This window comes from Cydia strobilella, chromosome 13 (genome assembly GCF_947568885.1).
Source record: "Cydia strobilella chromosome 13, ilCydStro3.1, whole genome shotgun sequence".
Taxonomy (NCBI): Eukaryota; Metazoa; Arthropoda; class Insecta; order Lepidoptera; family Tortricidae; genus Cydia; species Cydia strobilella.
The window spans coordinates 15116906-15134814 of record NC_086053.1 but is presented as its reverse complement, the minus strand read 5'-3'; the positions used below and the strand labels follow the sequence as shown (position 1 = coordinate 15134814).

The 17909-nt window shown below is 37.2% G+C and overlaps 1 protein-coding gene across 1 annotated transcript; it reads left to right on the top strand.

Annotated features, from left to right (window-relative positions):
• Positions 1 to 5233: 5233 nt before the first annotated feature.
• On the top strand, positions 5234 to 6553 carry LOC134746931 (uncharacterized). Its single transcript, XM_063681502.1, has 2 exons — positions 5234 to 5357; positions 5643 to 6553. Exons 1-2 carry the CDS (start codon positions 5234 to 5236, stop codon positions 6551 to 6553), a joined length of 1035 nt encoding a protein of 344 aa, XP_063537572.1.
• Positions 6554 to 17909: the final 11356 nt, after the last annotated feature.

Here is a 17909-nt window from a genome sequence, read left to right as displayed (position 1 = left end):
CATTTAAAATAAGGTTGGCGACAAAACTGTCCCAAAATTTTATTTAGCAAAGAGCAAGTACCAGGGCCTCATGAGTTACGAGAAGGTGTCGTTGACCAGCTTGGCCGGGGCGGGCCAGGCGCCTAAGAAGCTACGAGTATCAAAGAATACAATACTGCAACGAGTATGCTCGCGTATCTTAAGTCCGCTCCAGACTACCGGCGCGAAGCCGGGAACGCGAGTGTGGAGTCGATTTCGCTGATTAGCGAACTAGACTCCACACTCGCGTTCGCGGCTTCGCACCGTGATTCGCGCATGAATGTGGAGGGCCCTTTAGCTGTATACCTACTTTTGGTTTGTTGACCTGTATGATTCTACTCGTTTAATACATACACTATTGCATACATTATTGTAGAGGCCGCGGAGAAGGGCAATCCCAGGATGATTTTCGATTTTGTCGGACGACGCGAAGCGGAGGCCAAGTGGACTAATCCACGAATTGCTATTCCTGCCGAGGCATAATATATAGTGCTTTTCTCCAAACATGCGAAGAAATAAGGCACAATAATCATTATTTAAGCAGCAAGCATCATTCAAATCGAACCTTCACAATATCTTCACAACAAAAACGTCAAAAACAATTTCCCTCTTTAATTATTTTTTTAAAGTTAAAGGCCCAACTTATTCTGCCATTCAGTAAGTACCATTCAATATTCGTCCATTCAATATAATTGTGCATTATAAGCTGTATGAACACGGATGAGATCCTTATAAAAATATAAAAGTTATATATTATTATATAGACTGTCAAGCCATTTCCTTCAGTAGAAAAAAGCGGCAAATTTAGAAAAGTTATTGTCCCATAGAAAATTTGAATTTCGCGGCTTTTTCGACTGACAAAGTGGTTTGACAGACTATAATCTTTGATTTTATTAAGCAGTATTCCCACCAAATTCCCACAATCATACACAACCAAGGGCCTGACACTTTTTGATAGAGAAAGATAGTCTTATTGCGATTCCTATAAGAGGAAAGAGAAAATAATGCCATGCTTTGTCCTTATCACCGACCGGGTTTTTTTTCATGGTCGGGTTATGGCAGCAGCATAGGTAGGAGGCGATGGCGAAATACCGGAATTTATAAGAGTGAAAGAGAAAAAGGATTAAATATGCTGTCATACATTAACCTGTCAATACATGAATATGTCTTTCTCTTACCCCAGCCCGCGCAGCATGGTTCCCCTATCACTAAGAACGTCACTTTCGCACTCACATACTTGTTAGAACGTGACAGGCATGGTGATAAGCGTACCGTGCTATGGCCCCTGGTCGCTCGGTTTCATGTCTATAACTACTATAAAAAAAAAAAAAAACTTAAAGGCGGCAAGACGTGTTTTGAAAAGTCTTTTGTAAAATTAGTAATTTTATATTCAATTAACTTGTGTCTTTCAGTTATTTGTGTTTTAAAATACTCGTAAATTATTAACTTTCTGGTTTTTCATAAATTTGAAGCGGTCCCGACTGTTACAGTCGGGATCCGAAACCAATGTCCCTCAATAGAGATAATGGCGCAAATGAAGCTACAAATCGCGTAAATAGCTCAGAGATATGCCTACAAAATTATTCCATGGATTTAATACAACGTGATATGGACTGCGAGGAGGAAATTACGCCTGATAATGGTGAACCGAATTCATCAGATGGCCTAGGGTCACCTAAGGTCAAGGTTAAAAAGCTTAAGGCGAGACAGTTTCCTAAGGTTAGTACTGATACAGATATGAGTGTTATGACGACAGATCATTCCTATGCTGCTAAGAGGAAGGACGATGAATGGACATTAGTTACCAAAAATCCAAAACGCCGTTATGTGTTTAACCCAAACTTACCCGTGGGCACAGAAATAAGCATTACTTGCAAAGATAAGCTGCCGAACCAATTTGCGCTAGCGAAGCTATTCAAAAGTCATGATATTCTAGGTATCATTAGAGTCAGGTACGTTAATTCATATAAGGTGCTTGTCCAATTTGATAATGAAACCAGCGCTGAGCGCCTTATTTCCAAGGTTGTTGTACTCGAGGAGTTGGGCTGGCGGTGCCAAAAAACATACGAAGTTGGTGTTTCTTATGGTATTATAAAAGATGTGGATTTAGATTTAAATGAAAAAGATATGATAGAAAGTATGACATGCGGAGTAGAAATAGTTTCAGTAAAAAGATTAAGTAGAAAAAGTTCAGATGAATCAGGATGGAAGGACAGTGAGACCGTACGTGTATGTTTCAAAGGCCCCATATTACCACCTTACGTTTATATACATGAAATGCGAGTAAAGGTTGAACCATACCTATTTCCGGTATCACAGTGTGCCAATTGCTGGCGATATGGACATACAAAGAAAACGTGTTCTAAAAAATCTACTTGTCCTAAGTGTGGAGGACATCATATGAATTGCGAAACAACTGTATTCACATGTCGCAATTGCTCAGGAAATCATATGGCTCTAGACAAAATTTGTCCGTACTACCAAAAAGAAAGAAACATAAGGAAGATTATGGCTGAATTTAACTGTACGTATAAAAAGGCGTTGAATAAATACGAACCAGGTTCTAACAGCCCGCCAGCCCCGGCGGCATCATTGTATCAGGAAAACTTTCCTCCGACGCTTAGGACAACTGAGACGACGTCAGTGGCTGAAACATCAACAGTGGAGTCTGCGATAATCGAACCAGCATATGCAAAAATAGTGACGACCCAAGCTGTAGTTCATAGTCATAGTGATGCCCCAGGTAAAAAATATAATGTATCGTTATCATCACATAAAAAGACAAGCCGTACTAAACCTAATAAACACAGGAAGCCCGAAGTGAGAGAAAAAGATGACAGTATATCTGATAAAAACTTATCAAATATGGAAACTGATGACAATGACGTTCTACCAGAAATAACGAGCGAACCCAAGGAAGTAAGTGAAAATAAACTAAAATTTAGTTCATTAATTGATAAGTTAAAAGATATCATATTCGTGAAAAACTTGACGATTGTTGAAAAAATAAAATTGGGAGTTCAAACTGGATTAGAATGGCTTTTATCTTTTGTTATGAAGAATATACTTGACATGTCCTGCTTAAAATCCTTTTTTAACGCCACAGATGGCTAGCAACTTAAAGCAGTGCAGACTTAACATGTTGCAATGGAACGCGCAAAGTATTAGACCAAAGTTAGTATCGTTTGAGAATCTACTTATTCAGGAGAAGATCCATATAGCGGCTCTTAGTGAAACATGGTTAGATACAGACTGTTATTTTCGCATTAGTAATTATAATATATATAGAGCGGACAGATCGGATGGATATGGTGGTGTTGCAATCCTTACGCATAAATCGATCAAGTCTGAGCATTGTCGTGTTCAACACCCTAATCCTGGTGTACAAGTCGTTTACGTTAAAGTGTTTAATTGTGATGAAATTAAAAACGTGATTTCAATTTACTGTCCGTCTTCCGTAGTGACTCAGCAGAGTGATTGGGATTTTATTTTTTCAATCGTGCAACATAACGTGATTATCATGGGCGACTTTAATGGCCATCACACCAACTGGTCATATAAAACGGATACTCGCGGAACTCAAATATATGATTCTCTTGTGGACTGTAATCTAGTTTCTCTTAATGATCATAGACACACAAGAGTGCGCCTAGTCAATGGAATGTTACAGGAGTCGTCTCCAGATATTTCTATAGTATCTACTGATATTTATTTTGCATTTAATTGGAACGTTATGAAAGAATCACTAGGAAGCGATCACCTTATTATAAAGATTTCTACATATTTAAATTCTTGTGCTGAGTCTGTACCAAGGAGAAACTATAAAGGGGCTCAATGGAATGAGTACAGAATGTATTTAGAAAATAAGTTCGCTGATTTGTCTTTGCCTGAAGCTCCTCAAGAATCATATAATTGCTTTCTAAGTATTATAAATGCAGCTGCTGATCTTTTCATACCATATATTAAAATTAACAATAAGCCAGCAAACAATTTCCAACCAAAACCGTACTGGAACCAGGCTTTATCCAAAGCCGTTGCCGAAAGACGTTTAGCTCTCTCATTGTTCAGACGAAATCCTACACCACAAAATCTTGAGGAACTTCAGGCTAAGATAAGAGGCACTCAGAGACTTATTAGAACGCGTAGAAACGAAAGTTGGCAACAATTCTGTAACTCCATAAGCGAGTCCTCATCAGCCTCTGAAGTTTGGTCTCGTATGAAATGGGTAAAGGGCTATAGGTCTTCCCGGCCTCATGTTAGTGTAGAAAAAGCTCATAATCTTCTTTGTTCTCTCACGCCAGATTATGTGTCTCCGTCGACGCCAGTGATTGAGTCGGGTAGCACGGTTATAGACGAACCATTTACATTACATGAATTAGATTCTTGCATTAAACCGAAAGATACTGCTCCGGGTCATGATGGTATAGCATTTTCTATGATTAAAAATCTGCCTGAGAAAGGAAAACTCTTATTATTAACATTGTACAATAATTTCTACTCCTTAGGTTTTGTCCCTACTCAGTGGAGAGAAATTAGTGTAGTCCCGATACCTAAACCCGGAAGAGACCCCTCCTCTGACTCTGCTCTCCGACCAATCTCTTTAATTTCATGTCTGTGTAAAATATTTCATTCTATGATCAATAGGAGATTGGAATGGTTCATAGAAAAAAGATGTATGTTTTCCGAGGAAACTGTTGGTTTTAGAAAGTGTCGATCATCTTTGGATAATTTAAGTAGCTTAGTTAGTCGGATTCAGACCGGATTTTCAAAAAATATGATCACTTTGGGGAGTTTCATAGATATTGAGAATGCTTATAATAATGTAAATGTTCCCATTTTAATTGAAATACTTGACAGGCTACGAGTTGGACATCACATTTGTCGATATCTATGGAATTTCTTAAGGGAAAGATATCTCACAATACAAACTGATACATCTATGTTAAGAAGATCAACTGGTCGTGGGTTGGCTCAGGGAGATCCTACTTCGCCATTATATTACGTCGCTTTATTCTTCAGATATAAACACAACATGTAGTACTTTTCAATGTACTGGCAACTTCGCACTTGTCAAATTTAGAAAAAAAAAATTTTTTTTGATTTCCGTCTCCTGTCTGTGGGCACCCCACGCCGCCCAAGGGCGTGCCCTCATTCTTTTCTTGTGCGCGGCAACGACGCACGCTCCCTTTCAACAAGTTTCAACATGTGCTTCACCATGTCGAAAAGAAGTGCAGAAGAAAGAATTGATTATTACAATGCAAAAATCAGGAAAATACAACAACAACGTTTTCATCGTGTGATTGTGTATTCATCCTCGTCTGACTCCGAGGACAACTTAGGTAAGTCTACAAAACGTGTGAAATAAAAAGTGATGTGTTTGGTCTCCTATAATGTTCCTCTTATTCGATTCGATTGTAATCGAATCTTGCGGCATCTGTAAGCTTTCCGGGAGGTTAACTGCGGGTTATCACGATGGATAAGCATGATGCTATGAAAAATAACCTGGAGGCTCGACTGCGGGTCAGCACGAGGGTTTTAAACTTTTAACATAGGCCGGCTTTTGCCGTGACTATGAACAAAGTGTCTTAATTCTCTAGTTAACCTCGTTTATCGTTTGGTTTTAGAACAAAACGTGGAGGAACACAATGACGCACCCGCGTTAGGGGAGGCACCCGTCCCGTTCCCGGCTGAAGAAGCCGACGGCGACATAGGAAACGCTGTTGTGCCTGTACCTGAACTCGATCCAGAGCTGCTACAAGCCTTGGGTGACCCGTCAGATGACTCTCCTGTTTACGGCCCAGATATACACGAAAAACTCGCTCAACGATGGCTTCCTATTCTTAGAAAAGGCATGCCTAAAGAAGCAAAAGAGCAACTTTTAAAGGAATACACAGTCCCAGGTAACTGTAAGCTACTGAAAGCACCTACTTTGAATGCGGAAATTTCCGCCGCTATCGCTGAGACAGTAAGGTCTCGCGACAAGAAAATTCAAGTCAAACAAGATCAACTGGGCTTAGGAATTACTGCCATCAATCGAGCCATGGATGTTTTACTAACAAGTGAAGATAAAGTACAAACTATAAAAATATTATCTGATAGCTGCCGAATACTTACAGACCTACATTTTGTCGAAACGCAAGTGAGGTCAAAGCTTATTACTCCGGGACTGGACAAAGCGTTCCTCTCCGTCATACAAGACCAAGACCGAGACGAAACACTTTTTGGCATAAAAATATCAGAAAAAATCAAAGCAGCAAAGATTATTGAGAAACAGGGGCTACAAATTAAAAAGACTTTCGTCCCTAAGGTGCCCGCATCTAATGCATCATCTTCTACACCCCGGCCGCGTCAGCAGGGAAACTGGTCAGGCCCTCCTCGCTTCCCATCGTCGAGCAGGGGGGGGCACACCTGGAGCTACCGAGGGCCGACACCGCTTCCGCATTCGTATCGCCGGACGCCGCGAGCTGCTCAGCCGGCGACAAGGCGCTCTCTGACGCCGGCGACAAACAACAAACATGCAAAGACGCGGCAGTAACTCAGGTACATGCCGGCAGACTGCAACATTACTATAATTGCTGGTTAGACATTACTAGTAATCCCATAATATTAGATTGGATCCGTAATGGTTATCGAATATCTTTTGCTAGAAGAGTTGTCCAAACTAACCCTCCGCGCAACTGTTTCTCAGTTAAAGAACAACGGGATATGATGAAAGCTATTGATAACTTAATAGAATTAGGAGCCATTTCAAAATGCACTCCCCGACCTGATCAATTTATATCCAATATTTTTTTGACAGAAAAATCTAATGGTGGCCATAGATTTATACTTAATCTTAAACGACTAAATAAATTCGTCACAAATGATCATTTTAAAATGGAGGATTTTCGAACCGCATCAAAATTGATTCCCAATAATGGATATATGGCCACCATAGATTTGAAGGAGTCGTATTTGCATGTACCTGTAGCTAAATCTCATCGCAAGTATCTCAGATTTAATTTTGATAACACAACCTATGAGTTTACAGCAGTCCCTTATGGCTTGTCTTCGGCCCCTAGAACATTTACGAAAATTATGAAAGAAGTGGTAACTCATTTAAGAAGCTTGGGCCATACATCTGTTATATACTTAGATGATATATTATGTATTGGAGATACTTATGACGAATGTTTAGCCAACATTAACGCAACACTTAGCTTACTAGAATGTTTGGGTTTCGTAGTCAACTATGATAAGAGTTGCCTATTACCTGCGCAGAGCTGTAAATTTCTAGGCTTTATGTACAACTCAACTGATATGTCAATTTCTCTTCCCACAGACAAGCGTAACAATATTTTACAATTAGTTAAAAAGTTCTCTCATTTGCAATATTGTACTATAAGAGATTTGGCTCACTTAACAGGTATTCTTACGTCGGCCTGTCCAGCCGTTAGATACGGTTGGTTATACACCAAGGCCTTAGAACGAGAGAAATATATTGCTCTTGTGGAAAATAAAAAATATGACGCAAAAATAAAGTTGTCCACTGACATTCTACCTGACTTGCAATGGTGGGTTAATAACATTTCATCGACATTTAACCCTCTCACAATACCTAGATTCCACTTAGAAATTTTTACAGACGCGTCTCGAACTGGCTGGGGCGCTTACTGTAATAATATGCGTATAAACGGTGGATGGAAAGACAGCGAGCGTGGTTCCCATATAAATTATCTGGAACTACTTGCCGTCTTTCTCGGGCTTAAAAGTTTTGCGCGTGATAAACGGAATTGTAATATATTGTTACGAGTCGATAATACCACAGCAATAAGTTATGTGAATCGAATGGACGGTATTCAGTTCCAACACTTGAATGACCTAACAAAAAACATTTGGCAATGGTGCGAGGAGCGAGGTATATGGCTTTTTGCTTCGTATATTAATACAAAGGATAACGTAGAAGCTGATCAGGAATCTCGAAGAAAGAATCCTGATATAGAATGGCAATTAAGTAACACAGAATATCACAAGATAGTAGAGACTCTTGGTGAACCGACAATAGACCTCTTCGCTTCTCGCACTAATGCAAAGTGTAAAACTTATGTCTCCTGGAAACCGGATCCTGACGCTTATACAGTTGACGCTTTCACATTGGACTGGAAAGACTTAGATTTTTATGCATTTCCACCATGTTCACTCATATTGAAATGTGTTCAAAAAATTATAAGTGATAAGGCAGAGGGCATCTTAGTTTTCCCAATTTGGCCTTCCCAGCCGTGGTTTCCCCTACTCAAAAGCATACTGCGGTCGACTATTATATATTTTATTCCAATCTTCCATTCGTCCTCTTCCAGGACTCCACGCCGCTCGCGAACGCAGTTTACCCTGGGTGCCGCGAGGCTCTCGGGAAGGCGTTCACATCAAGAGGAACTCCAAATGCGGCGCTAGAGCTAATGATTAGTTCACTTTCCAATAATACTCTACTGCAGTATGGCACTACCTACAAATCATGGTGGCAGTTCTGTCAGGGTCATTGTTTGGATCCTTTTAAAGGTACATCTTCAGATGTAATGCTTTTTCTAACAGAGCGGTTTAATAATGGAGATGCCTACGGTTCTTTAAATAGTCACCGCTCAGCTCTGTCACTATTATTAGGTAGCGATCTAGGTTCGGATATTCAAATTAAGCGACTACTTAAGGGTGTTTATAAGTTGAGACCAGCTCTCCCAAAATATTCGAATACATGGGATCCACAAATAGTTCTTGATTTTATCGGAAAGTGGATACCAAATAGAACTCTATCTATTGAACAAATTACTAAAAAGTTGGTCGTCCTTCTAGCTTTATGTACTGCACATCGAGTACAAACACTTTCACTCATCAAGTTAAAAAATATCGTGTTACGTCCTTCCGGAATCGAAATTGGTATTACAGATGTAATAAAAACATCTGCGGCCGGACGGGAACAACCAGTGCTCTTTTTACCCTATTTTAAAGAAAATAGTGCTATCTGTCCGGCTACAATTGTACAAGACTATATATTCGTAACAAATAATATAAGATCCCAATCAGTTGATAACAGATTAATATTAACATATCAGAGACCACACAAACCAGCCTCTGCTCAATCCATAAGCAGATGGATTAAACAAGTCCTAGGCGAAAGTGGTGTGGACGTGGCAACATTCAGCGCGCATAGCACGCGGCATGCTGCCACGTCTGCGGCGCGTGCCTCTGGTATTTCTCTAGATACCATCAGGAAAGCTGCTGGTTGGTCTAGTTCGTCTGAAACTTTTGCAAAGTTTTATAATAGGCCGATCAAGCAAGCCGAGGGCAATTTTGCTAGATCCATATTAATGCCCAGACTTTCGCAGGATAATTTAAGTTAGCTGCAAAGTATAATTAGGTATATTATATTGTAACGACTGAACACAGGCTGTGTATCTAATAATAAGTTGATTAATAATTAAAATAAGACTGAATACTAATAAGATGATTGTGATAATAAGGTGGTAATAAAAGCCCATTACTGTTAAACATTCTTTCTGTATTTTAATTTATTTACCTACAAAATTTTCATCTCTAAACATCTACATGTTGTGTTTATATCTGAAGAATAAAGCGACGTAATATAATATATGATCAAACGAACTTAACAAGTGAAGTTCGATCGATATTATATAAGTACGCTTTATTCGAAGATATAAGGTCCCACCCACCCTGATCTCAACCCGTTAAGAAAATTTTGTACTGTGGGCACTTTCTCTCTGAAATAATGAGGGCACGCCCTTGGGCGGCGTGGGGTGCCCACAGACAGGAGACGGAAATCAAAAAAAAATTTTTTTTTCTAAATTTGACAAGTGCGAAGTTGCCAGTACATTGAAAAGTACTACATGTTGTGTTTATATCTTCGAATAAAGCGTACTTATATAATATCGATCGAACTTCACTTGTTAAGTTCGTTTGATCATATATTGCTTTTTAATGTTTATACTATGCATATTCAAAAATCACTTTCAGATGTTTATTTTTCACAATATGCAGATGATTATATTTTATATGTTACAAAGAAGTCTATAGAGGAGGCTGAGGATGTATTACAAAAGTCCCTTAATGTATTTAACAAATGTTTGAATAATCTCGGTCTTGAAATATCTACATCTAAAACTAAGTTATGTGTGTTTAAAAAAGGTATTAATAGAAAACCTGTAAGCATCAAAATTAATGATAAAAAAATAGAGTTAGTCGAGTGTGTTAAGTATCTAGGAATGTGGTTGGATCGATCTCTTAGGTGGGAAAAACATATTAACGAATTGGCTCAAAAGATTCAGAAATATTCCAATGTTTTAAAAGTTCTAGTTGGACCGGGATGGGGTGTCCACCCAAAACATCTCAGGAGATTATACTTTGCTATAATTCGTAGTCGAATAGATTATGCGTCTTTTCTTTACGATGATAGTTGCGATTCGCATTTGTACAAACTCGATAAAATTCAAAATCAGTCATGGAGGACTATCGGCGGTTTTATTAAGTCTACTCCTATACACGCAATGGAATGTGAACTGTGTGTACAACCGTTGCACATTCGTCGCGTCTATTTGGCATCCAAGTTTTGGCTAAAATCTAGATCTTTTGAAAACAACTCAACTATCAAACTCTTAGATGGATTAAATAATGAGTTACAAGTTCGAGACACTTTGCGCAATAAAAAACCTCTTCTTCTTACCATTCATAATATGTATAAGTTAACAACTATGTATTCCAGTAAAGTATTGGAAATGTTTACCTTGGACCAATGGGTAAATCATATAGATGTTTCTAAATCTATTAAGTTAAACATTACTTCTATTAACAAATCTAAGCGCGAGTATGACAAAGTTTCCCTACGAACTACTGTAAACGCTTTTTTACGTACCAATTACTCTGGATTTTATTGTATATATACCGACGGATCCAAGGAAAAAAACTTCTTAGGTGCCGCGATTTATGACCCTCAATCGAACGTATCGGTTAAATTACATATAAAATATGAAATGTCTATAATGCACGCCGAGTTGGTTGCCATTGCTGAGGCCTTATCCTACATCCAATCCTTAGATTGCAATTACATAGTCATTCTGTCAGATTCTAAAAGTGCCCTGCAACATATTGCTCGGTGTACCACGAACACTCGATGTCTCCCGGTTGCCTATTCCATATTGAATATCATTGACAAATTAAAATCGCAAGATAAGACCATAATTCTGCAATGGATTCCATCTCATGTAGGTATAGCCGGTAATGAAGTAGTCGATTCCATAGCCAGGCTGGCTTGTCATGGTGGAGTAGAATGTAATATCTTACCTTTTTATACGGATTGTATCATTTTAGCCAAACAGAGAACCTATACTTTATGGAAAGAATACTTTGATAAGAGATCAACAGAAAAGGGTATTTGGTACAAGACGATCCAACCTCATCCTCTAATGACACCGTGGATTGATTGTTTTCTTAATAGACGTGACATTGTATTGATGATGAGACTACGTTCTGGACATATCCCATTGAACCAATTCGGTTGTTTAATGAAGAAAGTTCCTTCTCCTAATTGTGATGAATGTGATGTAGTAGAAGACGTGTACCATGTTATAATGGAATGTGTCCGGAATGAAGCTGCTCGGATACAACTGGCTTTTTCAAGCCATAATACTATGTTTGATGTCGGGGGCTGCAATAGCGTTCTGGCTGCTCCTCTGTCAGACTCCGCCATGGCGCTACTGCAGCTTGTACGAAAAGCTGTTGTTAATAGATTAAGTTAATTGTAAGAACATTGTATTGCTGTTTTCTATGGAGCGACATGTTCACCTCGGTGACAAGCTCTTAAATAAAGAGAAAAAAAAAAAAAAACTACTATACTATGTCTATGTACACAACGGTCTTATAAGAACGAGACATGATTGTAAGATCGTTTATCTTACTATCTCACTCTCTTCTATAGCTTGAAATGATAGCTGATCGTCGTGTAGACGCGGCCCGCGGCTAAAATAATTTTGCCGCGGCGTTTTGTGCTCACCATTTGGCTTTTTGTACTCACCAGTTGGCGCCACTGTAGATATAGGTCCAGAAAAACAGATCTCAAAATTCTTTTATGCTTATTTTTATAAAATCAATACATTTTAATATACACAAAGGTATTTTAACGTCTAAATGTGTCATTTTTGAACCTGTTTAATTTTGCATATATTTTAGTTGTCATTTATTTTAAACCACTAACATTTATTGAGTTATAATCTATTGTTTACCATGATTAATCAAAGATGGACAAAGATTTACAATAATTATGAATAAGGAGTGAAAATTCCCGATAAACAAGCTTGACACCCCCAAAACTTCTATGTATTTGACATTTTGAAGGACCTCCATCTACACTAGCGCCCCGAGCGGCGAAATTAAACGCGGTAGCCCTCATTGGCTATTTGCGTTTTTCTTAGTGGATACATATTTTTTAAAGTAAAAAACAATAGGTATAGTAATAAGTTATTACTGTATTGTTTCTTATTTTCCGTCCGATAGAACAGGACAGAATGATTAGATTTTTTTAAATTTGAGTTTGACAATAAAGAAGGACTTCCCGTACTATTTTAAAGGTCTCAAAAAATTCTGATTTTCACATCAGAATGAATTTGGCTGTGCAATTCGTTTTTAGGTTTTGCTGATCGTTTAAATATAGTCTAGCCATCCATACTGACAAAACCAACTTTGTCATTAGAAAAAGGCGCGAAATTAAAATTTTCTATGGACCGATTACCATTCGCGCCAATTTTTTTTAAATTTGCCGCTTTTTTCTACTGACGGAAATGGCTTGACAGACTAGTAGGTAACTATAGTTTGTCAAGGGACTGTCTCATTTCAAACATAGACAGAGAGAATCATACTATGTTTGTCTTACACTAGTACTAGCACCCAAAAGAAAAGGATGAGTATAGTTTTTTGTTCCTATTTACTGACAAGATTTGCTTGACCAACTATATTAGCTACCCATAAACAAATGTAGGAACTTTTTATAAATGTTTCTATTCGAAACCTGAGCTAGCATATTACGAGCCACATTTCCAGCTGCTAGATTACACAAATATTTTATTGCGCATTATAATAAGCAATTTTTCTGTAGTTTTCCTCAAGTAATAAAATTCTTCGTTATCCAAGCATTTTCTCAAGAACCTTGTCTCCCCAACCGAGAGGATACTAAATGTTTTTAAAGCCTAACAAATGTGACGAATTTGCTTTGACTTCCTTACAGGGGGCTTTCCTTACAGACATTGCGATATTAAATTGGGAACGGTGTTGGCGGCAGAATCGGTATTTATTATATTATTACATACATTTTATTTTCTTTTTCCCGTTACCAGGGGTCCATTTCTCGAACGGTATTAGACTAATATTATTAGTGTGTTGCCATGGTAACCCATACGACTTGACAGTTCGTGAACTAATAATATTAGTCTCATGGAGACTATATAAAGGAGCCAAATCTCTATGTATGAAAAGTATCCATCAAAAAACAGTAATTAGGCGGCGCCACCATACACCGAAATACTACCAAAAACAACCTACGTAATTTGGTCGGGTTATTTGTTGGTTCATGTTATACTCATGTCCCAGAGCCTAACTAGCGCCACCGGAGAGATTAGGAACTATTATTTAAAGCTGAAAGCGGTCACTTTTGCAACAATTCTGCCATAAGAGATTGGCATCCTTTTCTATACCATCCATAATTAGTCTAATACCGTTCGAGAAATGGGCCCCAGTAGGTAAGAAGATACTCGTAAATCGCGACGTAACAAATACGTCATGAGTCATGACTTATGGGCGTTTTCACTGAATCGTGTACGTACCATGCCGAAAATGATACCTATTTTTTAAATTTCGTTTTTTGTGGGTATGTTGATAATGCTGACCGTTTGTGAATTGTTTGCTGAACAAGATAGATTAGATAAGCACCAGTCATGATTGTTACATAGATTTAAGAGCATGTAAAATGTATTATCTGTTGGTAATCCTAAATAAAGAAAATAATAATAACAAGAATTGTAGCTCGATTTTTATTTATTGCCAGCAAAATATTTGTATGCTGTCCAAATGATTTAATAGACGTAGAATAGACGAGCAGACAGACGGACAGCGGAGTCTTAGTAATAGAGTCCCGTTTTTACCCCTTGGGTACGGAACCCTAAAATCGGCTGATCATTTAATTACTTCCCTTAAAGAATCAGCAGTTGTGAGTAAGTATGGTGGCACTGTGGTGGTAAGTGTGGTGGTAATTAATAATAATGTTTGAATAATAGAGACCAAACCTACCTACCTTACCTAAGCCTAATTATCGCATGGATGGCTACTAATAAGTATTTAATTATAAGCTGAGCATTAATAAATTATTATGAATGCGGCTAAACATAGTTTGTCAAAGGACTGTCTCATTTCAAACATAGACAGAGAGAATCATACTATCTTTGTCTTACACTAGTACTAGCACCCAAAAGAAAGGGATGAGTATAGTTTTTTTTGTTCTTATTTACTGACAAGATTTGCTTCATTTAAAGAAAAAAAACGCTCATTTGAAAGTATGACGACTTGCATGCATCATACAAGCATTTATAAAGGAGAGCCTGATTCTAATATAACGATTTGTTACGAATTTGATCTTATTTTGACCTTGAAGATTGCTCACGCTGATGGGTTGGTTACCAATCCCTGGTAACCAACCAATCAATCAATCAATCAATCAATCAATGCTTGGTGTGGTGGTGATTGGTTGGATGGACCTCTAGCAGAACTCGCGATGCATTTCACGAGCATCAATAATCGCAAGCAATTTCAATATCAAGATAAAAACTAGAACCAAGTTTAAAATTGGAATACTTACCGCTCATTCGCTTATAGTCCGACAAGAAATTGTAGAAAATGATTGAGGGCGCCACTTCCTACGTAACTGTCAAATTTTTGAGGTAATAAACATGGCAACAATTTAGTATGGAATTTTTTTAGTTCAATTTTATTTAATTTCTACTATTTTATTTGGCACTATACAGTATGTATCGGTTTGGCCTATATAACAATGCCACTTACATATACACACTTACTTAAAAAAACGCGGCGTTTATTGTCACAAGTGAGTTGAATACACAAACTCACGCGTGTATGTTAAATATTAAATAGAAAACGCATAATGCCGAATTTAATTGATACCTAAAACGACTAAGCTTTTAAAAATTTCGGGTGCAAGCCTTTTGAGTACAAATATATGTTCGCAATTAATTTAAATCCTTCTTTTGAATTCGTTGCAAAAAAGTACTTAGTAATTTAAAATTAATTTTTTAGATTAATTTGAGTATTTTAAAGTTATCACAATAATATCATTGTTGAAGTGGACTGGGTAACTATAGGTACACAATAAATACCCCTTTGGTACAATTACATAACATTAACTACTGAAAATTAACTTAAACAAACTAACTTAAAACTACTTAAACTTTACTTAAACTTAAACAAAAACTTTAAAAAAAAATACGCATTAACTTATATTATTATGTATTTAATGTTGCTAAAGACATTCATACATTCATAAAATAAACTGCTCCTATTAGTAATTATACAAAAAATTATTTTGCGAAAAATTATCAAAACAGAAATCAACCCTAAGCAACGTTTTGTAAAGAAATGAAGGCAAACATCATTCGCGAAAAGTTCTTTGTTAAAGACGTCATGAAAAAGGTGCTAAGATGTAATTTTATAAACGGGCCCAACAAAGGCTTAAAAATTCTATTGCGTTCCTTTGAATTAAATTTCTTCCCTAAATAAATAGGGTTGAGAAATTCGGGACCTAAGTAAAATGAATCCCCTGTCACTTAAAAATAAACTTTAACCCTCTTACTTTAAAGTTGATGTTCGTTTGGATGTGGTTTAAATACTGTTAGATATTTCTTTCATAAAGCATATTATAATTTGTAAGCAAAAACGTTTTAAAAGTTTGATAAAGTACTTCGCAAGCAATTATACAAGTCGTTAATTATGGGAGAGTTGTAAATCCACAGGCTTTAACCTATTTTAGCCTATATGTTAAAAAGAAAATATACCTTTTACTAGGTACTTTGAATTATGGATGGTATAGAAAGGATGCCAATCTCTTATGGCAGAATTGTTGCAAAAGTGACCGCTTTCAGTTTTAAATAATAGTTCCTAATTTCTCCGGTGGCGCTAGTTAGGCTCTGGAACATGAGTATAACATGAACAAATAACAAAGGCAACAAATAACCGGACCAAATTACGTAGGTTGTTTTTGGTAGTATTTCGGTGTATGGTGGCGCCGCCTAATTACTGTTTTTTGATGGACACTTTTCATACATAGAGATTTGGCTCCTTTATATAGTCTCCATGCTTTGAATACAAATTTCTTGAAATGATGACAAACTTATTTTATGGAAACTAAAGACGAAAACACGAAAAATGATCGATTTCTTAGAAAAATATTCATTGATAAGGAAAAGCTGTGTTGTGTGTTGTTTGTTAGTTTAAAATAAAAATAATTTTAATCGATTACGCCGTTTAGAAGTTTTTTTAAGCAAAATTAGCCACAAAATGGCCTGTCGTATTTTCTTTTACGGTGAAACCAAATTGGCAGTAAATAAGAACAAAAAAAACTATACTCATCCTTTTATTTTGGATGCTATAGTTGGTCAAGCAAATCTTGTCAGTAAGTAGGAACTAAAAAAACTATACTCATCCTTTTCTTTTGGGTGCTAGTACTAGTGTAAGACAGACAAACTATAGTAGTAGTGTATGACAAAGATAGTATGAGTCCCTCTGTCTATGTTTGAAATGAGACAGTCCTTTGACAAACTATATACATTTTAAGAATAAAGTCAAATGTTACCTACTATTGTTGTACTTGCATAGAATAAAGATTAATATTTTTTTTTTTCATAATTTTTTGTTGACTCATTTAAAAGGAATATGCAATACAGAAACCACCAACCATATAACTATATTTTTCTTCGTGTATAGGGTGTATAGTTCAGTATAGTATGAAAAAATTTGTTCCAGTGAAATTCCGCAACATGGCGCGTGATCATATATTCCTGGTCAGGCTTTAACAGTTTTTGGCCAACAACGGCGCCTATCGCCTTAAGTGTCAATCATAGGAAGGAAATGGTAGACATAAATGGATGGAATTGGTTCGTATGAATTAGTGGCATAATTAAAATAAAAGGTTTTTTCGTAAATCCATAACTCCCGCGGAAACAATATACTGTCCGCGCGCCAATTCCGTGCATTTGGAGGTCGAGGAAGTTGGGGGGTGTGCGCCGCGCCCGTACGTACAAAATGTCACCACTCTGTCATGACGCCCAACATTCCTACATTCCTCAGCCGTGCACGGAATTCGTGCGCGGACAGTATATAGGCCTTTAAGTTGTCCTTCAGTACACCTGCATGAAATAAGATCTTTTTCCAGCATGTGTGATGAAATTTTTATTTGACTACTTTATACGTCATTAAATTTAATAAGCAACCTCACCTATTTAGAGGATCATAACGTCGTTTGATGAATAATTAAAAACATGCCTTTTAGAATTAACTTTAATTTTAAACGTTCGTTGAACTTGGAACGTGCGGCTTAAGCTTAGCCAGGCTTATTAATTATTAATTAAACATGAATACCCAATTCGTAAGCATTAGTCTTCAGTTCAGGGAAGTTCCGCGTTCGAACTCCATTGTGAGCTTGTTTCCTTTTGATCTTATGATAAATAACCTGGATTATACTTAACATATTGTTTTTAAAGTAAGTAAGCCGTTTGTATAAGAAATAGCAGACTGAATTGGTGCATATTCCCCTAAACACGCGTCATAGCCAAAACCTTTACACGTCACTCGTA